This window comes from Myiozetetes cayanensis, unplaced genomic scaffold, assembly GCF_022539395.1.
Source record: "Myiozetetes cayanensis isolate MyiCay16 unplaced genomic scaffold, myiCay2020 scf24, whole genome shotgun sequence".
Taxonomy (NCBI): Eukaryota; Metazoa; Chordata; class Aves; order Passeriformes; family Tyrannidae; genus Myiozetetes; species Myiozetetes cayanensis.
In genome coordinates, this window is record NW_026087456.1 from 10,237,965 (window position 1) to 10,263,936 (window position 25,972).

The window sequence follows — 25,972 nt, forward strand, 5'->3', positions numbered from 1 at the left end:
CATTGGAGGACCTGATGGAAGGTAAAGAAGTCCTGTGTGCTGTGGGGAACTGGGAGCTGGCTCTGTGACTGACAGTGCTGCCCTGGTGCAGCTCGGTCAATGGCCTGCACAGCTGAGGCCTTCCTTAGCCAAATGTTGCTGGAATGTGATCCCTGCTGGTTAATCCATCAGCAGGGCTGCATTTGCTACTCCTTCAACAGCTGAGCAGTTGGGCCAGCTGCTTGGGTAGGGGCAATACCACACCATGGAGGATCTGAGCCATTCCAGGCTTTTAATGGAAAGGCTGACAGGCTGCAAGGCTGTTGCCTTCATATCAGCAACATTGTCCTGATCTGTACTGCAGTAGCTGCCCAGAGCTGGGCATCCCCATGGGAGATGGCAGGAGCCTGGCTGTGTTGCAGGATGGGCATGGATAATGGTGTTTTTAATTTCTGTCCTGCATCTATTGCATTATTTATGGGATAGGAGGTTAGTTTTTAGAGGCTGGGATGCGTTTACTAGGAAAAGGATGAAGGAAGTCTTGCTGATGCTTTGCCTTGTCAAGTAAGTCTTGAAATTGTTTTATTTTGCAGGGTATTTGGAGCGGAGAGCTGGGGAAAAGAGAATGTTTTTTGTCTTGTTCCCCAAATCTGCCATGTTACCTGGCTGCAGGTAGCTAAGTGAAGTGTACAGCACTGAAAAGGTACAAGGCCCTTATGTAGCTGAGGCACAGGGGAGCTTACAGCTGCTCTCTGCGTGTCTGCTCCTGGCTGCCCTGGTCAGGTGAGGTCTGTGTCTCAGAACTGACAAGAATAAAGCTAATCTCATATTTTTTGCCCTTAAGCTGGCAGTCCTGATGGCCACCTAGGCTGGCCCCAAGTGTTCCTGACTGCTGTGCTCAGGGTACAAACAGTGCCCTCAAGGGGGCTACCCCCCCTCCTGGACTTTCCACAAGAATTAATTAGGCTTATCCTGCTTTTTAGCACTGGCAGTTACCACTAAGGAGCCCACAAAACAGGAGAAAGGGTAGGAAGGAAGCATCCCTTTGCCAGCACTTCCTGCCAGTTGAGTTTTGTTCTCCTGTGTCCCAGAGCTATAAATAATCCTTTTCCTTTAAGTGACACCAAGAAATCTAGGGTGCCCTGGCTGGCTCCTGGAGTGGTGACAACACTTTCTCTCCTGCTGGAGCGATTGGCAAAGCCAAAACACTGTGCCCTGCTGCAGTCGGAGGGTCACAGTGAATGGGAAAGCAGGGAGCAGGAATCACCACAGCATGGCCTAAGGACACAGATTTTGGTGGGTTTGTTTGTTTGTTTGTTTTCGGTGTGTGTGGTTTTTGGTTTTGTTTGTTTGTTTAAAAATTTAAATCCTCCATAGTGTACAGTCACCATTGTATTTCCTTACAGCATCACGGCAAGGGAAATCGGGCCTCCAAACTCCCTGAGAAGCAGCTGTGAGGCTTTGTGTTATAACATGGAGATTTAGTTGGGCATGAGGAAAAATGTCTGCAGTGGAACAGCTGCCCAGGGAAGTGGTGGAGCCACCATGCCTGCAGGTATTTCAAAGAAGTGGAGGGACACTTGGGGACACAGGGGTGGATTTAGTGGTGTTAAGTTAACAGCTGCACTTGATCTTAAGGGTCTCTTCTAATCTAAATGATTCTATCAATACAGATTAATTGATGTATGTTTTCACCTCACATTTAGGTAGAGGAGAACAAATAACTAATTTAAAAAAAAAAAAAGATGAGTTCAGAAATGGTAGATAGGACAGGAGTTAAAATCTCATGCAAGACCTAGAAGAGCAGTGAGGGCTAAGACAGACCAGCAGCTTTGTCTTCTCAAAAAATAACTTCTCCCTGAGCAGTTCACATTAACTTCACTTGACAGAAATAGGCCATTTGAGTGACTCTGTGCCTACAGGAGCCTGCATGTGACACTGATTGTCACAGCCTCAGAAGGCAGTGGGAGGACACTGTGCACCCAGAAATGGTGTGTGGCTAAGCGTGTGCTCGGGAAGCTGAGGGGCAGTCCAGGTTGAGGTGGGGCGTGGGAAACCAGCAGGGTCGCTTCCCACAGAATTTACAAACAAAGCAGTGCATGACAATTTCTTCAAACAAAACAAATATGAAATTAACTGACATTGATTGCACAAAGCAACAAGGTGACCAGGTCTGCAAGAGGTGACAGTCGTGTTTTTCCCTTGTTTCCTCCCCTTCTGTTCCCTCAGACCCAGTTTCAACATTTACTAACCAAAAGAAACTTTATCACTCATTTTCAGAAAGTCACCCTCAAACTTTACACTGCATTACCTCATAACTGCCCTATTTTGGGGCAGCACATAGGAAATGGTAAGCACGCAATTCCCCTTTCCTGTGGTATGATGGAGGTCTGGGCAACACAAAACTCAATGCTACTGGAGTGGGATATCCTTTGGATCAGACAAGTACAAACTCTGTATCTGTCCTGTCTGCTCCTCTGGACAGGAGCCAAGGGATGAGGGCAAGTTCTGCCAGGCTGAGACCCCCTCACATCCCCACATGCCCAGAGCCCTCCCTCCTTTTGGACACGCCTGTGGAAACGCAACACCAAAGCACCTACTTTCCAACAATTTTAGTGTTTTCCACCTTCAACCCTGACCCAGCTGCTCCACAGCTGGTCATGCTGTCCCATGAGAGACAAAAAAGGCATAAAAATACAAATTTACCTACCTTTTCTCCACAGAATCAGGCTGAGGTGTGCGTCCTCCTGCTGCGCCTCAGGTGGGGGCTCCCCTCAGGCTGCCCCCCGAGCCCTGCTGTCCCTCGTTAACCCCAATTACTCACAGGTGTTAGCCATAAAAACACCTGGAGGGGTGGGCAGGGAGCACTGGGGTGATTTCTGGAGGTTTGGGTGGGTTTCTGAGGTGCTGGTGAGGGCTGGATGCCGGGGGTGTCCTGGAGCCCCCCAGCACGCGGGGCTCCCCTCACAGCCCCCTAAGATGGCGGCGGGGGCGCTTGAGGCGGCCCCATCCTTCGTGAGGTAAAATGGCGCCAAGGAACCCCCCCAGGGAGGGCCACGAGAAGCTCCCGCGCAGAGCCCCTTTCCTAACCTATATCTGCTCCCCCACAGCTTCTCATCTTCATCTTCCAATTTCATCCTCTCCAAACTGCCCTGGATACCTTTTATGAATCACAATTTTATTTTTCCTCAGCAAAATCTCAATAATCTGTGCAAAAGCAGGTCCCTCATAAGCAGCTTCCCCAGTATTTGGTCATGCTTTTACCAGCTCTTGCCTTGCCCAGCTGAATTATGTGATTGTGTTTTTTGGTTTTTTTCTTTTGCATTTCAGTAAACAAAGGAGAATTTAAAAAGTTATGGATGGCTTTACTCATCTTGCTTTAAGTCTCCTTAGCAGAAGGAGGTTCAGGCTTCAGGCTGCAAACCATAGAGGAAAAAACTTCCTGGCTCATATGTACCCTATTCACTCTTTGCTATAGGGGAAAACAAGCCCTTTTTCCTAATCCTACATCCCAAACCAGGCAGACCTGTGCTGATGCCCCCCTCAAGCCCCTCTGAGGGTGCTGAGCCTGGCTGGCTCCATCTCCCTGACATCTTGAAACAGGCACCAAGATAGCAGATTTTTGCAAGGATTTTTGGCACTGATGCACACCAAACAGCACAAAAGCTGGCCACAAACACATTTAGTGGCACAATACAAAGGATGATTGTTTAGCAACACATTGCTGGAAAAACCCAGAGGTGTATGACACTCAGCAGTTCTGGAGGAACACAGCCAAACCATAAAGCTGTGCCATGGTCAGCACACATCTCCTCTGCAGGGATAGAAAGGAATAAACAGCTCCTGTGTAAACACTGGCTTGGAGAAACCTGGGATGGGGTCTCTAGATCTGCCCTAGTTTGCTCACAAGGATTTAAAGCATGGGCTTTCTGATGAAATGCTTGCTCTGTTTCCCATTTTGCAAATGACAAGTCACCACACCTTTTAATACTCAGGATTTGTGTGGTGTATGGAATGCTATCCAGTTTGCTTTACTTGCTTTTCTTAATTACCAGCCTAAGCAATCACGACAGCAACTGAGTTGTAAAGATGATGGATCAGGCCTGACGCATAAACTGTTCTGGTGCTCTGCATTTGACCAAATTTGTTTGTTGTTTTTTTTGTTTGTTTGGGTTTTTTTATATGCAGCCTTCACAAAAGATCTTGTGTGTAAACTTAGAGCCCACAGAACCTGGTAAGTAAACACTCTACTGGATTTAGTCTTGAGGAAAACATCTGAGGTGAATTCCTTGTGACCATCATTTGCCCAAGGGCTCTGATAAAAAAAGCCAGTTTTAAGTTGGCTGACTAGATTTTCTCAGCACTTCTATCACATGGCACAGCAGAGCAGACCGTGGGTGCAGCATGTTGCTAAAAGCATGTGAGTGTTGAGAGGGTTTGAAAGAGCTGCTTTGACTGAAGACAATAATTTAAGGAATGTAAACTCAGGAAAAAGGCTGTGTTCCAACTAATGTGCAAACACATAATGCAGTGAGGTGCCCAGTTGCTTCTGTACAAGATTTTGCTTGGAACTGGCATCGTATGTCAGAAGTGCAACTCCTTTGTCCTTACCAGGGTTTTCCTCAAGCCACCGAGGGGAGACTGTGCATTCCTTCTGTGCCAGGCATCAGCTGTGGCCAGCTGAGGGGGGCTGTCACTCCATCCTTCAACACTCCACGACTTCCCTGGAGATGCCTCGGACAAGGCACTTGGCTCAGGTACCGTACACTGACTCGGGAAGAAGCCTCACTGTCACCTACAGACAGAGGCCACCCAGGCAGGTCCCCACAGCAGGGTGGGAAGTGGGGCATTCCACTGCAATATCCCAAATGGATGTTTTCAGATAGAAATAATGCTTGTTTTTATCAAAGAAATGCCAACTGTTTGAGAACAGTGCTTGCAGTATTTGGTGTGCCGGCTTTCTCTCCTGCAGATACTTAAATACAGGTTCAGATCTAAAAACCTCACATAGCCAGACCCAAAATGCAGATTTGTGTCAGTAAGGTTACAAGGACTGGACAACAAGTGTAAACTTCTGTCCCTGGTATCCATGTCCCATGAAATCATTTCCTCACTCTGAGAAACAGGTTTCCATTATCCTCTAGTTTTAAAACCAAAAGAGAAAAGCAAGGTGGGATAAAGAGCAATGAATATGTTCCCCTTTTTGCCAGAGGTACTGAGCAGTAAATCTTCAGAATTGGCTAATGCTTAATTACCTTAAAATGCGTGCCAAGATGTGCTGCTACCAACCTCAGCAAACCTCGCAGTTAGGGCAGTGGTTTTTGAACAAAATTGGGTAGAGACAGTCTGTGCTTACCCTAGAAATACAGGCTTTAACACAATTTTCACCTGAAAATATAAGCTGTTATAAAAATGTCACCGACTATCACTTGCCTCATTAGCTGATGCTTCTATGTACAATGGGAGCACAGTGTAGGATGGAAAGGTGGTTGCAAAAAAAAGAGTCTGAATTAAAACAGCTTTTAAATCTAATAAACTAAGCTGCAGTAGAGAGTAGGAATTCTTTTAGGCCAAATTAAATGTGTTGATTGGATTGAAACAGCTCCCCCCACTGTTTCCCTGAAATTCACTCACATAATTATTCCTGAGGGATCCCAAAGATATTTTTCCCTCTAGTTTTGCTTTGATTTGGCTGTGAAGGCATAAAAATCAGTTCTGCTGCTTCAAGTTGTCGTGAAAAGCTGCGTGAGCCTGAAGAGTGTTCCAAGTGAGAAGGAATATACTTTACAGCAAGCTCCTGGGTGCACTGTTATCATTTCACGTGCATCGTTTCCGTGGGCAGGAAGAGAGTATTGGATTTCAAGTTAATGCCTCCTGTAGCTTGTAAAATAATTCCTGATGAAGTATGTTCACACAAATGAGGTATTGCTGTAGGGAAAATAAAGTCCTAGTGTACATCATCCCCTCACAAAACCAGGCCTACAAATCCTGTCAGCAGAGATCCCTGACACATCTCAGGCAAACCCTTCAGGCTGCAACAGAAGCACCGATCGCAGTTCTGATGACCCAAAACAAAGACAGAATTCCCCCCCTGTTCCTGCAGTGAGTTCCTTACTTCCAGCTAACTTGGATTCCTGAGATGCAGGTTGCCATAAAAGATGTTTAAACTCCACAAGATCCAGAAGAAGAAAGATAGTATTTTCCTGGCCAAAATCTCTTTCACAAGGCCACTTAATGGTATATTTAGCATGTGTTGAAACAGGGTGAAGCTGCTTCTGGTAGCCCTTTATTATATTAAAAAACAACCACAACAACAGCAACAAAACCACGATGAGATGTTCCAAGCTACTGCATGACTATCTTTGGGGTTCCCTCTTTTTGTTAAGGTCTTCACAAAATACAAAATTAAATGTCTTTTTCTACATACAGAACAAAGTCGAATCAAGTAACTGATTAGAGTATGTACAAAAACTTACACATTCTGTCTTGTTCTTTAAAAAATATAAATATCAATAATGGGTTGGTTTTATTTTTAAGGCTTCATTCTTTTAGATCCTTCATTATTTAATGAGGTGCCAGGTAGGCAGGAAAGGGCAGGAAGAGAGGAGGTCATGTGTTTTATTAAAGGTCATGTGTTTAATTCTTGTGAGACTCTTCCTCATCTCTGGCAGGAGGAGATTTCCCTCCACATTGATTTAAGTTTCCAGGAAGCAGAGGTGGAATGAAAGGAAAACAAAACCTTTATTATTGCTATTTTTTTTTTCCTTCGTTAAAATCTTGTTTTAAACCTGTCTCCTTTCATTGTCTTTGTAGAGAACCATCTGCCAGCTACTTGGATTAAACAGACTGGAGCAGGACTGTGTCCCAGGTCCACCTGGGACAGGTTAGAGTGAGGAAGAGGCTGCTGGAGGTGTTTTACCACCGACCCCCGCGGAGGTAGCAAGTGCTGCAGCCAGGGCAGCTGCTGCCGCTGCATCCCTGGGTGTGAAGTCCGTGGGGAGGCTTTCCATGAGGCACTTGAGCTGCTCCTGGCCCAGTTTGATTTTATCATCCAGCTCCCGCTGCTCGATGAGGAGCGCGGACTTCATCTTCACAAAGTGCTGGTAATCCTGGAGCTGCTCCTCGGAGAGGTAGTTGCCCAGGATCTCCAAGACCACCCGTTCCCTACGGTCAAGGTTTTCCTTGAGTTCCCGGGCATCTTCGTGCTGGCCAGCCAGCAGCTTCCTCTTCTCGTTCAGTGAGCTCTGCACACACCAGAGACAGCCCTTCAGTACCAGCAGCACTGAAATCCCTGCTCCCCCCCTTCTTCCTCCCAGCACCAGCTCTGGGGCTGGCTGCTAAGCTCCCAGACACGATTCAAGAGCCTCGGAGAGGAGGATGAATCCCTCATTATGGATTGAATGTGAATCCCACTGAATCGGACTCTGAAAATTCTAGTCAATGGGAGGCAGAAAGTGCTCCAAGGAAGTCAGTAAAACTCGCCTGAAAGCAACAACTACCAGGAAAATCTGGCTTTGTCCTCTCAAAAACCACCCAAAGAATGTTAAAACGTGGCTTTCACTGAGTGGGTTATTCCAGGAGGCACAGCACCACCCAGGCTCTCCTCCAGCCATGGGGCACAGACAGGCTGTCCCCAGCATGGCCCTTCTGTGGCGAGACAAAAGCCGCAGGATCCCCAACATTTATACAAACCGGGATCGAGGTTCCCAAGGACAAACCCTGCATTTGCTACTGCTCATATATAAGCTCCAAGACACCTGTGCTGCTTTCCTGGCAGCCCCTGGAAGTCCTTCTAAGGTATGCTGTTGTGATGGCTGCTGCTGCCCCACATCCCAGCAAGGCCAGACACCGCGGATACCTACCCGCTCCTCACTGTTGGCATTTTCCCCCAGACTACTCAGGACATTCTCCACACGGGCCAGGCGTCCCGAGAGGGAGAGCAAGAGGTTCACCACCTTATCCAGATCGCCAATGAACATCTTGTACTTGTCAAACTCGTTGGGTTTGCACAGAGTGCTGATCAGCAGCTCCACCTCCTCTCCGAGGGCGTTATTCATCTTAATGTCTGCGAGCAGGCCCTCCTTGGCTTCCTTCAGGATTTCCAGTTTGTGGGTCAAGCTCCCGATGAGCTCAGCCTGTCAGAGGGGAAACACATTGCTACCATCACCCTGATCACATGGATGACGACAAGAGGATAGGGCTGCGGTTCCTGAGGAGCAGGGTCATGTCAGCAACAGCTGACAAAGAAGACATTAAGGAGGAAATGGAGAGAACAGTGGAATTCCTCATCTAGGACATAATCCAGGTAGCTGCTGAGGTTGTGTGAACATGTGTGTGCTCCTTGAACATTTATAGAAGAGGTCTCAGATTTGGTGTACCGTGTCCTGATACCCAGCTACCTACAGCTGAAACATGTAATGTTCTTTAAAACCTCCAAGCGAAAAGAGCTGCAGTCACATCTCCAGCATGTTCTCCACTCCCTGCCCCAGCCTGAAACGTCTTGAATGGTACAAAACAACTGCCTCCCACACAGAGACATCAATCAAGAGTTTACACCAACAATGCTCCAAGTTTACTCAGTGTCTGAGCAAAGACACAGAGCACAAACACATTTTGAGAAAAATGCATCTATTTCCCTGCCAAAGAAAAGGAGGCCCCTGGGCTTCGGTTACTCCACAAACAGCACTGCTGCACAAGTGCCCGAGATCCTAATTTCTGTTAGGATTTAGTGGAAAGACATATGCAAAAGCATGTCTGTGGCCTGGGGCTTGCCATTCTTGCTTCCATTTACTCAGAACTGTGAGCAGGAAAAGCTCTTCCTACAAGGGGTGAAGATTGTGTCTCCAGCTTGTGCACTGCTGAGGCCCCGTTACCTGTGTGTTAATCTGCTGTGAAAATATTCTCTCCAGTCCTGTTTCCATCCAAACTGAGTGTCACTGCAGGCAGGAGGCAGTCTGCTCCAGAGGAGGAGCGATCTTCAAACACTGGTGAGGCAGGGGGGATCACTGAGCTGGCCCTGGTGCCCAGGGTGGTCTCTCAGTGGGGTCCCAAGGCTGGGCTGGCAGTGGGAAGCACATGGCAGTGTACGGCCAGGCACCACTAGATGGAACACTTGGTGTGCTTCATTCTGTGACTGCACTACAGCCTGCTCTCAGCTGCCACACACATGCAGAGACTGAACAAAAGGTGAGGAATATTCCCTTAAAATAAACACCAGCCACCCAGAATGACCACTAAGTCACTCCATTGGTGCAGGGTAGTTCAGAGGGAGAGGGAGCAAAGGTGGTAGTGAATCAAAAGAAATGCCTTTCTGTGGATTCTCCCTTCAGCAGTACCCAGAGGCAAAGCCTAACGCTTGTCCTTTCCAGGGGCTATGATGCTGTTCCTCCTTGCTGCAGAAGATTTGCCCTCCAAAGCAGGAGGCAGGGACTGCTGGGAGTGATGAACCTTTGTTCTGAAGGCAGGGGAGTTGGAGGGGCCTGCAAAATACTTCTGTGTTGATTAATCAGTGACTCTCCTGCAATCCCAAATGCCAACCAACCTTTGTATGCTTAACAGTGCAAATGAGCTTGGTTTAGCCACATGACCTCCCAGAGCAGCTGCTTCTCAGGTAACCCTTGTGCAAATGTTCTTGCACACAGACCATGTGCAAACACACCAGGCAGATCGTGCTACCTGGGCCTAATCACTCCCATCTGTTTCTGGTTTTCCATGCAAATGTAACCTTTAAGGCCTGGGACTTGCCCTCCATGGCAGGCTCACAGCTACTTGCAAGCCTGTTAGACGCAGCATCTTCATCTTGTTTAGTCACTCCCAATCCCTGTGGCTCCTTGGGATTTGGGAGCTAGGCAACATGTCTGTAATTACCAAGGAACTAATGTGAGACAACCACAGGGGCAAATTAGAAGGCCCTGCAAAAGCCCTGGAAGGCAGAGCACAGAAACCTCCAGTGAGAACTGGAGGGGCTGTTCCACAGTGAAATGTAACCTCAACAAGAGAGGGAAATGTTTCCTCCCCTCCTGCCCTGCTCTCTTCCCTCCCAAGCCATCACGTGGAGGTCGAACCACTGAGGTGCCCGTGGCTTTCAGTGGGTTAGAGAAACAACAAAGTGTGGGAGAAAAAGAGAAGCCAGTGTTTCTTTGGGAGCAGTGAGTGCAGGCAGCAGGTTAAATGGCTTCACTGAAGAGGAAAATCCTGGGGGAAAACCTCCTGCCCTCAGACAGTGCAGTCACTAGCTAGACTCTGTCCCTGTTTCCAACCTGAGCTGGCCTTGCTCAAGCTGTTTCACCTCTCCCTTTTCCTTCCTTGCTACAGGACTGGGACTGCTGCTTACAGCCTGTAAACCCAGCATTTGGCATGGTACAGGCCTGCCCCGGGGTGGTGCAAGATTTGTACTCAATTTGCAGTGAGTACTCAGATCAACCCTCTTCATTCAATTTGGGTCACTCTAATGAAGATTCACTGGTGGCCCAAACGCTCCCACGCAACATGAGAGCTGCCAAATAGAAATGCACTTCCCTTTAGGGCTTATTGTTATTTCAGGAATGTAAGCAGAAAATGGTGGTGTGTGCTGAATTTACCTTCTTCTCATTGATGTCCAGCAGCTCCTCTTCCTCACCTACTTCTTCTGGCAAGTCCTTGATTTTATTTAGCAGCTCTGCTTTGGGGGCTGAAACGCTGTAATAAGCAGGACAGGTGACCAGGGTGACAGGAGCTTCCTTTTCCTCTCTCCTACACCCCAGAGAAGAAAAAGGAGGAGTTCAGTCCGAGCCCGACTTATCCCCATGCCTAGATTCATGGTTTTCCAGCACTGCCTGTTTGGTCCCTTCCCAGTGTTATTACCCACAAGGACAAGGCGGATTGCTGTCACCGGAGGGCGCGTGTCAGCTGCTGTCACGGCCCAGCACAGCCCCTGGCTTTAAAGGTGACTGGTTACAGCTCTGGACAGGGTTTAGCTTGCTGGGGCTCAGTCAGCACAGCTCGGCTGGAGGTGGCCAGACCGGCCATCTCACCTGGAATTGTGCAGTGCAACTGATTCCTGGATGGCTCTCCAGCGGCCACTTGACAACTTCTATCTTAAAAACCCCCACACTGGAGCACTTGGGCTGACCTTGCAGCAAGTAGGTGCCCTCAAGCCTCCTTCCAAATTTTGGCCTGTCATTATCTTTCTGCCTGCCATCATTTTCATCTGGATTTTACTCTTGTATCTATTCCTGCACTTTGGACTGAATTGATTCAGCTTGCAAAGGTCCAGAGAGCAAAATCAAGTAACATCTCCAGGGCTGGTTCATCTCTTGCCCTGTTACCAAGCTCAGCATTGCTTTCCACACAGCCCAGCTCATTACAAAGGGTGTTTGGAACTGCCCTGCCTGGCCCTGCAGCTGGGAACTGTGAAACTCGCTCTGCACCAGAGCCCACCTGTAGAGATGCAGACACACTGGGCACAGGTCAGCCTTAGAAGTGAGGGAGCTGGGAGCTGTGCCAGCCCTCACCCCAATCCCGCAGTGCTTACGTGTCCTCCCTGACGGCCGTCCTGCTGACTTGCTTCTGTGACATCTTCCTCTTCATGTTGTTCTCCTTCAGCAAGCTGGTTCCACTGGGGAAAATCCCTTCCATTAAGTCCATGGTAGTCTTCATTTTGGAATCTGGATCCAGGATATCTGCCAGAGACTTGTCTTTGTGGATAATTTCTTTTGCCAGAGCCTCTGACTTAATATCCTCTGGGGTCTTTTTCTTTGCCTTCACTGGAGGTGCTGTGCCGAGCATCCCGGAGTCCGGGCTGGTGTTTTCCAACTCTGGCTCTCTGGGGTCACCTTCAGGCTGAGTTATGGGCTGTGCATCAGTGCTTTGAGGCCCTTCAGAAGCAGCAGGTGACTGGTGCTGCTGGTCCACAGCAGATGGAGAGCTACTCCTCTTTGATGCAGTTGGTGAGAGGGGCCAGTTATTTTCACCGATACTGGTGCCCAACCCTGTGATCTCCCTCTCGGCCGGGGCTTTGGAAAAGCTTTTGAAGCTGTTATGGAAAGAAAAATTCTGTGAGATGAAGATAAACCTACCACCCAGGACCACTGTGAACACATGGTGAAGGCCTACAACATGTAAGTCTTCCTTCTCTCTCAGTTTTGTGTCTCACTTCTCATTCCAACACAGAAGGGCACATGGTGTGAAGCTCCTGGCACCAGAAGCATTTCATCCCCTCAGCCTGGACACTGCTGGATTGTCTTTCCAACACAATAAGAACTAGTGAGTAACAAGTCACTTTGTTTTTTGCTGACAGTTGGGGGACTTTGTCTCCCCACCTGAGAGTGCCATCCTGAGCAGCCCCTACCCATTTGTCCTTGTTATGTTGGAAAAGCCAAACACTGCTGTAGCCCTGGCCAGATTCTTTCTGGATGGATATTAGAGCAGCTCCCTGGGAGTGCGGGAAGCTGTGTGGAGTTAAACCAGCTGGGCACCTCGCCCAAAGTCCTATCCTTCAGGAGAGTTTCCCTGTACAGTGTGACTGTGACATATTTGTGCTGTCACTCCCTGGCAGATGGTCACTGTTTCATAACAGCATTGTTTTGTGCCAGGTCTAAGATGCATTCTGGGGGATTCTGTTTGGATAAACCCACCATGGATTTTCACAGCTGTCTCTCAAAAACCAGTAACTGGAAGGAGTCAGCATCTATTGCAACTCCTCGTACTGAAGTGAGCAGGAAGCGACCCCACTGAAATCTGCAGGGAGAAGCACACCAGGAGACTTTCTCCTCCCTAACCCCCTTTCCTGCCAGTGGACATGCTGGTGGCCCATCAAGCTTTGTGCCCTGGCCTGGCCATGTCATTTGACGATGCTCTAGGCATGCAGGCAGTGAGTCTGTCTGTCTGTCCCTGTGCCCATGCAGTGATCTCCCCACCCGGCTGGCAGCCGGGGGGTCTCACAGCACGCGGGGTCACTGCCATCTGTCTGAGCCCCGCATATCTTACTGTATATGGCCCTGCACCCCCCAGACGGTGCGTTCCAGCCCACCCTTACCTCACGCTGGCCTCCTCTGGGAGCCGGGGGGATTTGTCTCCAGCTGCCCCATTCCCCTCAAGTGCCACGGCTGGGAGGGGAGGTGGGAATTCCCCGGTGCCGTTGGCAGAAGTGCAAGAGCTGAGCTCGGGAAGAGGACGGGATGGCGGCGGCGGGGAGAAGGGCGGCTGGGAAGGTGCGATGAACACCTCATCGTCCCCCTCGTCCTGCAGCAAGGGCGGGGGCGTGAGCTGCAGCCCCGACTCTGAGATCCGCAGCTGGGTGGTCCCCTGGGGAGAGGGAGTCTCCGGGTCGGAAGAAGTGCTGCTCTGTGTGGGCAGGGACTGCCACCTCTGGGAGAGCTTGGGCCCAGCCGCTGGGGGAGACACCAGTGCCCTGGTGGAGCTGTTGTCCTTGACCGGAGGAGCCCACGCCACTTTGGGGGGCAGGGATCTGTGGAGCAGCCCGGCCTTCCTTCTCCACACCATTTCTTCCATGGGAGTCTCCGGGGATCTATCCTGCATGGCATCCAAGGGATGTGCCTGGATATTCCTGTTGCCCTCAGGGGGAAGAGCCTCTGGTTTGGCATGGTGCTGTCTCAGAGCCTCGCCCTCGCCTGTGTTCTGGAAGTCTGAGGGAGCCTGGGTGGGCGTGTTAGGGGAGGGCTGGGCAGATCCAGAAGGAGTAAGGTTAAGGAACGAGGGTTTAAAGCCTTGCTTTTGCTCAGGATAGTGACTCCTTGCCTCTGTTGGGGCTGGGAAAAATGCAGAAGTCCTGCTATCTGGCCTGGAAAGTTCTGAGGGCTTGTGGTTCTCTGTCAGCGTGGTGGACCCAGTGACAACATCGCTGCTGCGGGGAGGGTGGGGATAGTAACTGGTGAATGCCAGTCTCTCTGAGTGGCTTCTCTCTTTCTTGCTGAAAGACCTAAACACCAAGAGACAGACCACAGTAAGATTAACAACTAATCAATGAGCAGGAAAAGCTCTTGTGCACCTCCTTAATGAATCAGTTATCAACCCTACCAGAGGCCAGTGTCAGTGCCTGCTGGTCTAGGTGAGGTGCAGCTGTGCTTTGAAACTGGAAGTCAAATCCTGAGCCAGATCCATTTCCACTCACTCTCTCTCGTCACTCTCAATGTGTGCTACAATACACAGGTGTGTAGCAAGTATCACAACAGTAACTCAATGGAAAAAAAATTTAGGGAAACCTAATGCCTGGCTTCCTTTCCAGCCTAGGTTTCAATTTGGTTTGTTACAGATAGACCTAGTAGTAACTTCTGTAAGACAGATTATTTGACGTTATCTACCATCAAACTCCATTCTCGATTGCTCGTCATTTTAAGCTCTATGAGCCAAAAATTCCTATAACATTATCCGGCTCCTGTTGGAAAGGTGCCAATAAAAATGATTCAACTGTCTCCAAGAACAAAGAGAGGCCAAAAAAATGCACTATTTTGACTGTAGAGAAAATTAAAAAAAGCTCCCACAGCCTTGGAATCCTGTTAGAAAACAGAGTTCCCTCAGACAGGCAGGTGTGACGAACCCCACAGCCAACACATTCCATCTGCGAGCGGATGTTAAAGCTGCAAAGCCAGAGGGGTGAGTTATTCCTTCCAGCTCTTTTAGGATGTTCTCATGTGAGTCTGAGGAACAGCATCAGGCCTTTGGAGTGAGGATCCTGCTCGGAATCCAGCACCAAACCTACCTGCCTATATGGCTATTTAGCTGGAAAACAAACCAAGTAGTAACAATGACACCAGCAGATGCCAGAAAAGATGGCCTGAAAACATGAGACTGTACCATAAACCAACAAAACACAATAAAACTCTACTGCCAATATATTTTCTGCTCTTGAGATGCATTGTTCAAACGCTCCCAACACTGCCAATCTGTGATGCTGGAGACTTGGGCCCCAGATTTGTTCCCAGATATACTGGTACAAATTAAGAATAACTCTGTCAAAAACAGGGGTTGTTCGGCTTTATTCTGGTGTGACTGAGAATAGAATTTGGCAGCCTGTGCCTGGGGCTGGGGAAACTTCCCAGACAGGCTGCTCTTGGTATTGTCTGTGGTTCCTGGACAGTAGCAGTGTGTATTATTTTCAGATGCTCAGTGTTTGTCAGGAACACCAGATGGTAATTCTCTAATTGAAAGATCTCTCCTACTGTGGAAGCAACTGTGGATTCTAAAACCAATATTGTGTGGCACCTGGGGAGCAGTGGGAGAGCACATGTGACGGGACCAAGTGATTGCTGACCAGGGTTGTTTCCTGACTTCCCCATCTGACAGTTTTTTTCCTCCTCGAGCAAGAGCCTTGGGAGGGGTGCTCCCATCTCCTCTCCAGCACTTTAGGCAGCTGTGACCCAAGGAAACCAGGAAACATAACCTGTTCTTCCTGGTGTTGCCTCCTGGTATGGAGACTGCTTCTCCTATCCTCATTTTATCTTTTGGGAAATCCAATTCTGAGCAAGAAGGGAAAGCAAGCTCCTGTCTCCCATTGGAAATGTGCTTGCGAAGCATGAGGGATGCCTGCGCAGCAGAAACATCACAAAACTGGTAATAACCAATAATCTTTGTGCACTGAAGCAAGAAAATGAGAAACCTGCATTTCGTGCCCCAATAAACTTGTTTTCAGTCTGGGTGTTCAATCCCATTACTTGGAAAATAGGTTGGGGAAAGAAAGACATAAAAGGAAGCTGCAAGCAGCGATTGAGCAGCAGGATGAAATGCCATCTCCAGGAAAAACAGGGAGGCAGGAGCAACTGAAACAGCTGCATTGTTGTCTTAGGAAAAAACATGGAAAAAGTTATTCCAAATCACAGCAAACGGGCATGTTTTAAATAAACCTAAAAGGATGTGCCTGAAGGTTGATTGGGTCCCTTTAAAACAACATTTATGTCTTCTTAGGGGCAAAAATGGCCAGAAGTGAGACCCAGCCAGAGTAGGAGCCTGCCCCTGCTTCCAGCTATCACTCTGTGCCTCAGAGCTGTGTGGAGAAACCTTTGGAGACAGCAGTGTTAACTCCCACTGTGAGTGCAGAGCTGGCTGGCATTTACTGCAAGTTTGTGAGGAACAGAGCTCCTTTGTGAACAATTCTTTTAGTCCCTCTTGATGGTTTTTACTGTAATGGGAGTTGGTTGTTTGGGCACTCAGGGCTTAGGGCAAACATCTATTTATTATTTAAATGTAAATACAGCATGATCAACTTCAGTTCTAGTTAACTTCAAAACAATCCTCGGCTAAGTGGAGAGTTGCATAAGTCCTAAGACTATGCGTTTTGTGATTACACTTTTCTATTTTTAAAAACATTTCTCTCTCCCCCTGTTGCTGAGCAAAACATCCTGCCTGCATGAAGCAAAGCAGCCTAAAGGCCAGCTCCCACTTCAGCAAGGTCAGGGAAATCTCCTGGTTTTAATCCATGCAAATGTTCCCTTGCTTTTGGGGAGGCAGCTGGAGAAAACCATCAAGGTATTTTTCCCTTTAGGACCCTTCAGTTATGACAGCATCTGGATGTAAGTTCCAGCAGCAGATCAAACGCATTTTGGAAATTATGTAACTGGAAATTTGCTGCAGAAAAATGGCCCAAGATGATATGAGGAGAATTTGATAGTAAATGAATGTCTGTAGTCAAAACAAAGCTCACAGCAACTCCTCCTAAGTGTGCTGGGCACAGCACACCCAGAGCTGCGTCTGTGCAGGTGTTTTCCCTGGTGTTTGGTGTGAGACAATCCATGACAACTGCTGCATGGCCAGAGCTGGTCCTGCAGGGGCACAGGGGACATGGACACACTCCTACCTGGCTCCTGCGCTGACCACGTAGAAGGGATCCCTCACCATGGGGCCGAATTCACTGCTCTCCCTTCTCAGCAGCTCCTGGAGTACAAAGACAGCGTTAGCAGCGAGCAGAAAGCAAACAAAATACCAAGACACCGATGAGAATGCCTTCTGAAGCCCGAGACCAAGTCATTCCCCATGGCTATCCATTCCTTCCTATCTCCAAACAAATTCCTGCAGTGACAGTGCAACGTGATTTGTAGGCAGCTTGAAAAGAACATTTAGCGCTGTGAACAAGGCCCTCCAAAACCTATAGTGAGGCAGAGAAGTCTGCTGCTGAACTGGAAATAAACACTTTCCACAAAAATCTGAAATATAAATAAACAACAAATAAACAAAAATTCCCCTGTTGGTTTGGCTTTGTCCCCCATGCTTATAGCTGTGGTTTTGCATTGGAGATGGATCAGAAATAAAACTAATGAAAAAAACCCACCTAAACATATACTTCCCTTTCAAACAGACCCTACAGATTGGTGTGTGTGTTGGAAGACAAATTAGGATTTAAGAATAGGGTTTTCACAAGTGCCTTGCTACCTATGGGATTAAATCCTCATTCCAGAAGTGGATACAGCTAAATCCCTCTGGAAAACAGCCTGGATCTCCCCTCTTCTATATTTGGACTATAATCAGGTCTGCAGTGCTGTTCACCCTCTTCCTCAAGTTGGTTTCCACCAGGCAGGAGCTCTGGTTTGGCTGCTGAATGTATGAACGATTAAAAATGTGCCAAAAGGGGGAAATAAAGATCTCAAGAACTGCCCTGTACATCCTGCCTGAGAGAGTAGCCTGGGGAAAAAGGAGCTGGGGCTGTTTGTTGTCCAGCCTGTCATTGGCAAGTACATTTTGGTGATTTTTCTCTCTCTGGATGTCTGGGTTTGTTGCTTCTCTGACTGTTCTGGGAGGCACAGGAAGGGTCACGGCTTGGCCTTCACCTTAACTCGTTCTGGACCCTTACTGAATGCAAGGCAAGTGTGACAAAATGGCACAGATGAGCCTGATGCCTGGCTGGGGTGGAAAAATACCGATGGTGGGATGAGACAGGAGTGGTTCTGGAAGTGCATTCCGGTCACTCGATATTCACAAGCTGCTTTTTTAATTCCCCCTATTTAAAGACGTGGCGTGGGAGCTGAGGGCTGCCGAGGGAGGACGTGGAGAATGGAGCACACAGGGAGTTGGGGAGGGGTGGGCCTGTTTGTGAGGTGCTGCCCAGAGCCTCCTCCATGCCACTTGACTCAGGATCACTTCATTGCACCTGGAGGATCTGTTCTGGGCCAGGAGCAAGTGCAAGAGCAGAAGGAGATGTCCTGGATCTCAGCTGCCCTGTAAATATGCGAGCCTCTCCAAACACTCAGCCTATTTGGAGCAAGGAGCCTGTCCACACATTTTGGTAGTTTGCATCCCCGTTTATGATGAATGGAGCTTGGCATGGAAACAGACCCACCACTGCTGCAAATCTGTGTGCCTCGAGCAGTTGCAGTTACCTAAATAGGTCTGAACAGATTTCAGCTGAAGAGTTGGTGTGGGCAGTTGTTCTTTAAGAATTTAGCCTGGTTCTACTGTTTACCATCCTCAGAGTCAGTCAAATTCCCCATTTGTGACATCAGTGTAATGTTCCCAACCACCAAGCAGGGGACATGGAGCAGCCAGGGTCTCTGCTCAGTTTTCTCTGTGATGTTTCCCTCCAGGGCTGGAGGCAAAACATAATGGTTATTTGGCAGTGCCTCTGCCCAGCACTTCCCAGCACTGTAAGGCACAGTGGGAGCCAGGGCAATTCCAAGCAGACTTTAAGCCTCTCTGCTTTGCCCCAGGAAAATGGGCTGAGACAGGACAGCAGCAACAGTGAATCACCACCTTAATGGGACACCCCACCAGAAAGGTGCTCAGTGCTTTTCCAGTGCTCCTGGCAGGTAAGGACATGGATGTCCAGGTGGAATGTCCAGAGCAGCAAGGACATGTGCACACTACCAGCATATGCACTGAAATCCCAGCATCCTTGACATTCCTGAAACAGCCCCAGCAGGAAGAAAGCTGAACCCCACCAGCAAGTTTTTAAGTGCAGTAAACTTCATCTGTCTCAGCAGGCACTGAACCCTGCTCTAATCAATAGAGTAATTGCCATGATTGAACATCAGCCTGTTCTCTGATATTCCCCCCCATTCCCTGGATGCAAGAGCCCTGCTTGTGGGTGCACATCACCCCGTTCCCACATACCTGGTGTTTCTTATCCGCTGTGGGAGACGATCTGGAACGTACGTGCACAGGGACGGGCTGATTGTCGTACCTATCGAGCAGGTCTTCCACGGACACCGATTTCCCTGATTTCCTGGCGGTGGAGGGTGTTTCAAAGACCTGCTCCTGGTTCCTGTAGCGAGGCTGGCCCTGCACGCCCAGCGGGTCTGTCTGTGTGCCTTTGGTGAGCTCCGTCCTGGCTCTGTAATCCCGGCACCTCTCTGCTTTTGGCCGGCTTGTGCCTGAGCTGTCCTGGCGTCCCACCTTCTCATCTCCACTCGTGTCCAAGTAGTCCATCAGCCCCAGAGGAAGGGTAGAAGACATCCGTCCCATCCTGGATATCCGCTCTATGGACTCTCTCCGGCGGTAAAGGTTCTGGTCCTGCAGGGAATTCATGCTGGAGGCAGAGGAAAGGCTCTGGCTATCCGTGCCCCCCACCTGCAGGTAGGAGCTGTGGGTGCGCTCCCTCAGCAGCCCCACATCCTGTGAGGACGGCCGTCTCCCCGTTTTCCGTTCGATGTAGTCGGCGAGGGCACTCTGCTGGAGCTGCTTGAGCTCAGGCTTGGACAGGCTGGCTGTGGAGGAAGCCTTGCCGTCCCTCTCGAAGATCTTCCGCCGGTCAGCCACCGTGTTCTCCGGGAAGACAAAATGGATGCCCTTCTTCTGGAAGGAGAAGGGTGACGGCTCCCCATCCGAGATGCCCACCTCGTTCATCTTCTCCGGCTCCGAGTAGGAGCGCTTCTTCTGCTCCGCCGTCAGCCGCCTGCGGCCCCCGATGCGCAGCACGTGCTGCGTCCTGGTGTAGTCCAGGGCAGAGAGGCCGCCTTCAGTGGGCGTGATGCTGTGCCTCTCCTTGGGCGTGTGCGGAGATGGCGCTGTGCTCCTCATGCCCACGTGGGCCGAGGCAGGACGCTGGGGCATCCTCTTGGGAGCGCTCCCGAACGGGGGGCTGATGCGACGGAACGAGGTGGCCCTCAGCACCCTGGACTGGGCATCCTTAATGCTGTTCCTGTAGGCCCTGTTAAATGGCGTGTCCAGCTGTGACCCGTGGACGTCCTGGATGTTGTCCTTCCAGAGGATGTCTTTCTCAGGCTCCCCTGCCAGCTGGAACGTGCTTTTACTGCGCGGCAGCTGGGCCGCCCTTCCTTGCCCCTCATGGTCAGGACACAGGCTGTAGTAGTCACTGGGTCTCGCCTGCTTCACCGAAGCCGCCATCTGCAGCTCTACAGGGTGCCAGTCAGCCTCTTCCAGCTTCCCGTTCCTGACGGAGGGGCTGGAGCCCCTGGCTGGCTCTGTGGGCAGCTTGCTCCGCACATCCTCCGGGCTGAGCAGGGAGCCCCTGGTGCCAGAGGGCTGGCTTGTCCTGCTCGGCCCATAGTGCTGTCCAAAGCTGGGAATGCCAGCGCTCTGGGGACGGGGGGTGCTCTGCTCCCGCTGCTCAAACTTGCTGACCTTCTCCAGCACCGAGCAGCGGGGCTTGCCAGCCTCTGGTTTGCCGTAGGGAAAGCTTTGGGTGCTGCTGGAGCTGAGCCGGCTCCTCCCGAAATCTGAGGTCTTTGGGTGCTGTGGAGAAGGAGGCTCTTTGCACTTTGGCTCGGCAGCATGGAACAGAGTCATGCTCACATCCCCCTCGTGCCTCGTGAAGGCCTGTGGGTCCACATCGCTCCACTGCCTGTGGCCCTGGTCCCTGTGATCCTTCTCCTCTTTGCTGCTGCTGTTCAGGAAGGACAGTTTGGTGTTGGAATAACACTCGCCTGCTTGCATCTCTCTTAACTCGGAGCTGCTTTGCCTCCTGGAGCTCTCTGGGATGTTCTGCAGGGAGGAGAAGCTGTACTGCTTGGCCTTGCTGTGACCCCACTGCTGGTGAGCAGCAGCTTCTCTCTCATGTAACTGTGTGTTGCCATTTTTGTCCTCCTGGGATCCAGCTGTCCAGTCCTCTTTGGGCTGGTAAAGGGATTTTCTCTCACTAGCATCCCTCAGCTGGAGCTGTGGAGCCTGGAAAATGGGTTTGGAGGCCTGGGTGGTACCTGGGGTCTCTCGGTGGCTTTGTGCTGCCTTGTAAAGGGGTAACAGCTCCTCCTTCCTTGATGTGGCCAGGGAGACCTCTGGTCCTGCTGTGCTGGGAGGTTTCTGCTGGAGAAGTTTGGCTTCCAGCTTTCTCTCGGCTGCAGGGGGCTGGTAAAAGACGGTCGATCTGTTTGTAGTGCTTTGGTTTCCATTCTCATCATAGCCCAGGGTGCCGCTGGCTGCAGCCTTGTCGAAGGAGGCTGGCAGGGATGGAGAGTACCCGCTTTCTTTGGCCAGAGCTGGGTAAAGCGTCCCGGGATTGCCCGTGGAAGGCTGGGGCACCTGGGCATAGTGCGGCTCTGGGGAGGGCACGGCGTAGACACCAGTGGGCAGCAGGGGCTGCCCCGGCTGGGCTGCCTGGGAATAGCTCTGCTTGGGCTTCATGGTGGGGCTGCTCTCCGGGCTCTTCTCCACCACGGTGTGCAGATGCCCATCTCCGAAGGGGGGTTTCAGCAGCGGGCCCTGGGACAGGGAGCTGATCAGTGGCGTCCAGGCCCCTTTAGGCTGGGTCCGTCCAGGCTTGCTCAGATCCAAGCCGGTGCCCGAGCCGGGCCTCTCGTGATGCCTGATGGCCGCGTAGCTGTCGCTGCGAGCGGGAGGCAAGGGGGGTCCCTTGTGGGGCTGGCTCTTGCTGTCGGGCTGTGCCCAGGAGGGAGCCGTGCCGTGCCGGCCCAGGCCGTGCAGCCTGGCGTGGCCACGGCCGTCCAGCGAGGCCCGGGCATCGCTGCTCGGGAGCAGGGAGGGCTTCACCTCGTACTCCTCGGAGACGCGCTGCTGGGCGTCATACACCGTCCGCACGTACCTGATGTCCGCCTGCTTCAGGCCCTCCTGCAGCCTGGCCTGGCACTGCGTGCTGTCCGGGGAGCAGCACTGCTCCTTGCCCAACGGAGCGGTGGGATACTCGGGGATGCTGGAGTTGGTGGAGAAGGAGCTGTAGGCAGAGTCCCTCTTGCTGTGCAAGTGGGAGAGCTGGTCGATGCTGTTGGTGGATTTAGCTGGGGACAGGTGACAAGGGTGGTAGCTGGGGGAGGAGTGGTCCAAGCTCTCCATGCTGCCCCGGGAGCTGTACTGATCCGGACTCCTCCTCAGATAGCCATGCTCGTAGCCAGAGAGATCGCTGGTGGAGGAGCTGGAGAGAGCGAGACAAGAGTGAAAACCCACTGACAGCAGAGGAGAGGCACAACTACTTATAAGCAAGCTCAGAAGCAAGATGTTTAGTTTTGAGATGAAAACCCTTATTTGGGCCTTACTCCATCCCCTGTTTGGAGTCATCCCAGTTCACAAAGAGGAACTGCTTGACATTGCAACACATGGCTCTTATTTGCCACAGAAGGGTGGGAGGGAAATACAGACAGAAAGACAGTGCATCTCTGGAGCCAGGGAGGATCAACCCCACCCAGCAAACCCATCCAAAGCCCTCGGAAAGCTGAATGAGCACCGACGCCACCGAGGAGGAGGCAAGGAGCACGAGGGGCGTTCTGGGGGGGAATCTAATCTCTTTCTTTTTTCCCATTTCATTTCTTTTTATGGAGATGAGGGCTACGCCCTGGCAGGCTTCCTGGAAATTCAGCTGTCCCAAGGATAGTTTGCTTGCTGCAAGAAAACTAAACTGACAAGACAGAGGAGAGATGCACATGTTTGTGCCTGGAGGAAAGCGGGGTGCAGCCACAGACAGTCTGAGAACACCCAGGAATTCTGCACAGCCACCTCCTCATGTAGCTCAGCAGGTGCAGGTACACCTTGGCACCCCCTCCAGGGTACATGTGTCCAAGGAAGACTCACGGACGCCAGAGGTGAGATCAGAAATAAGCATATTCAGAGACCTTTCTGTCTGTGGGAAGGGAGCTCCTTGTGCTTGCCACAGTTCTTTTTTTACACCTCACAGGGGGCCATCACAGATTTCTGTGGAGTTTGCCCTGGCTAATCTCCCCTCCCAGATTCAGGCAAATACAGACAGGATCAGAGAGTGTAACCTGAGGATTTCATTCTTCCCTCTGTTCCAGCTGCCCTTCCTCAGATATCACTTTCTCTAGTTCCCTGTGCAACTACATGCACTGTCCTGGCAGAGCCACTGAGAAGCAGTAGGAAAGGACAGGCTGTGGCAGGGCAAGGCAGAGAGCTGGAAGCTTCCTCCAGATCATATCCCAACCAAAGGACAGACCGTGTGGAGAAGGATGCTGAGGATGAGGAAGGGTAGAAGGAAGCCTGCTCGCAGCAGCTCCACAGAGGGGTGCAGAGGAACACAGACACAGGCAGGAAGAGATGGCAAATGTCAGGATAAAGCTGCTTTATCCATTTAAATGCACCACTCTCTTTTGGATTCAAGTAACCATTTCCCTGGCAATGCCCAGCACAGCCCTAGCCAGCTGGCCACTAGATGTTCCCCGTGCTCCTCTTCAAGCACCCAGGAGACAGAGCTGTGCTGCCAAAGGCTCTGCCAGGAGCTGTGCCTGGGAAGCAAAGCCCCTCGGTGGGAAAGGAGTACACTCCAGCATGAGTTGTACTGAGGCCACAGACTAATACACATTTTTCCTGCAAACATCCCCTCACTCTTTTCAATGCTCTGTCTTCTCCTTCCTCCCCTCTGCCAAGGCTCAGTCCTGCCTGCAGGAGAAATGATGTCTAAATCCCACAGTCTATAAGGAGAGTTTGAAACCCTTCTGCCTTTCTGGGGAAAATCCTTCAAGGGCAGAATTTAAACTTGTCCCTCCTCCAGTTGCCCCAGTGCTGAACATGCCAGAAACAGCCCTAACCTGCAGGGCACTGCTTCCCATTTCCCCACCACATCTTCTGTCTCCCTTTCCTTCACTCCACAGCTGTGAAGTGCTTACCTGGAGTGGTAGGACTGATGCCAAGGGGTGCCAAGCGTACCCTGAGATATTTGCATCATGCTGGGATCGGGTTGGTTCTCCGCAAGTTTGGTTGAATGCCAGGAGTGAGGTCGGCCTGGAGTTTCGCTCCGCCTGTGTGGAAGCAGAAGGATTTTGCACATCATCAATAGGCCAGCTCCTCCAAGGAAGAGGACTGGGAAGTAGTACTGACATTTAACACCAACATCTAAAACTGCTCGTGCTCACTCATGTTTCACTGCTACATTCTTGTCTATTCCAAGCAAATCCAGCAGCAACCACGAGACGTGTCTCTGACATTCACACAACACTCTCCCCCTTGGATTTGCAAGGCAAGAGGCAAGTGGGTTATCACTGAATGCTGGGGGTCTTCCCTTCTACCTCCCAGCCAGCTTCACCCCTTGGGGCTGAGCCTGGGGCCCATTCCCAGGGATCAGTTTACAGGCTGGGCTGTGCCTGCATCCACACAATGCAGGGTGGCTGATGCAGTTCCTACGGATGCTGGAGGAGGATTTCTCCAAAGGTTCCCTTCATTTTAAAACGAGGACTGGCGAAGCCACGGAAAGAATCACATGCCATGAGAGGGTGGGTGCCTGCACAAGGCTCTTCTGATCTCTCTTAAAAATGCGGGAGAGACGTGACAATCGAGCTCCAGCAATGCGTGTCCCTCACATCCCACCCCGGCTGGACAGCTGTCCCCAGGGTGTGTCCCCAGGCACGGCTGGCCCTCGGTGGCCCAAGGCCTGGTTCTGTCAGCTCTGATGAGAAACAACCCACCAACAGCCTTATTTAAAGCACAGTGGTGCAATGGAAAGTCAAAGCAGGGGATTAGTGAGTCCCCTTAACAGGCCACACAGACTCTCCCTTGCCCCAGCCTTTGGGCTTGTCCTCAGTCCTCTGCTGTTTTCCACAGGGGATCTCTCCCCTGCTCTGCAGCTTCTCACTCTTCCTGTGAGAAGGAGGAGCAGCACTGGACCTGGGTACCACTGAAATGTGACAGCCTGCAGGATGATGCTGACTAAAGAAATGCAACAGGAGGATATGACACACCTTTAAAGTTTTGTCTCGCTGAAAACTCACAGTACAGCATGTCCTGAACAATTCAGGAAACAGATTAAAATGCCGTTGGCAGACGTAACCCAGACACTGAGAGAGGGCTCTCCTACTGCCTAAGATTGTGAAATGATACAGGAAAGTGTACAGAGTAAAAAATGGCTGTTAGGATCAGGTTCTTTCCTAACACCAGTTAACACTGGCACCCCCATGGAAACGAGAGTGAGAAGCAGAGCCATTCCTCCAGTGATTTTTCCATGCAGAGTTCAGAAGTGCTGGTCATTCTCTCGTCATCTGCTAAAAGAAGAAAGGAAATGGGACATGCTTTTCCTTTTAACATCTGTTGTGGCAGGATTGTCTCAAGGAAAGCTGAACTTGAGGTCTGCAGAGGGCAAGCCGAGCCCAGCACCATTTTACCTTTACATGTGTAGGTGTGTTTAAGACAGAGCTCTTCTGTTAAGCTCCTTGCCCAGAAAACAAGGAAGCTGGAAACTGCCGGATGGGAAGTTGACAAAACTGTTTATTAAGAATAACCCACATTCTTGTCTTTTTCTCAGGAGGTTGTAGGATTTAAAAGTGCAGAACTGTAATTATACCAACAACAACAACAACCAAACCTCGTTGCCTTATTTTTTATATATTCCCAAGGGCTGCACCTGTACTGCACTTGCAAAGGTGTCTGGACAATCTTATTACTAAGAAATTCCCCACTTCAGATAACAGAAAGTGATCCCTCTATTGAAAGTGCCCAGGCTAGAAAAAGAGACTCCTGGTTCCTCATGGACACCTCCAGTGATCAGATAACCTGGGCATCCAGGTCAGGTTGGCATCACGACAAATGCCTGGGAGAGAAGATACCTGGGGAAATCAGCGAACCGTGATGCAATGCTGGCACCTAAATGGCAGCTGTAACACTGATTGCAGACCTGATACTGCCAAATTCACCCTGTGCACTGGAAAAGCAAAGGGAA

General features: G+C 50.5%; 1 protein-coding gene and 1 long non-coding RNA gene across 5 annotated transcripts in view; one reads left to right on the forward strand and one right to left on the reverse strand.

Moving 5' to 3' along the window:
• The first annotated feature begins 29 nt into the window (after positions 1 to 29).
• LOC126642776 (uncharacterized) lies at positions 30 to 6,915 on the forward strand. Its single transcript, XR_007629541.1, has 3 exons — positions 30 to 1,534; positions 4,594 to 4,736; positions 6,793 to 6,915. It is a non-coding gene; the product is annotated as an uncharacterized LOC126642776 (long non-coding RNA).
• The window catches only part of SHROOM3 (shroom family member 3), a 38,701-nt gene continuing 18,972 nt past the window's right edge, over positions 6,244 to 25,972 (reverse strand). For all 4 annotated transcript variants that reach the window (XM_050320678.1, XM_050320680.1, XM_050320677.1 and 1 more), the window contains exons 3-10: positions 23,931 to 24,062; positions 19,015 to 22,228; positions 16,769 to 16,845; positions 12,995 to 13,897; positions 11,492 to 11,992; positions 10,560 to 10,710; positions 7,842 to 8,114; positions 6,244 to 7,223 (exon numbers count right to left, since the gene is read on the reverse strand). In XM_050320678.1, coding sequence (XP_050176635.1) covers positions 6,864 to 7,223; positions 7,842 to 8,114; positions 10,560 to 10,710; positions 11,492 to 11,992; positions 12,995 to 13,897; positions 16,769 to 16,845; positions 19,015 to 22,228; positions 23,931 to 23,989 — 5,538 coding nt within the window. In that variant the 5' untranslated portion in view covers positions 23,990 to 24,062 and the 3' untranslated portion in view covers positions 6,244 to 6,863. The remainder of the gene's footprint in view (positions 7,224 to 7,841; positions 8,115 to 10,559; positions 10,711 to 11,491; positions 11,993 to 12,994; positions 13,898 to 16,768; positions 16,846 to 19,014; positions 22,229 to 23,930; positions 24,063 to 25,972) is intronic.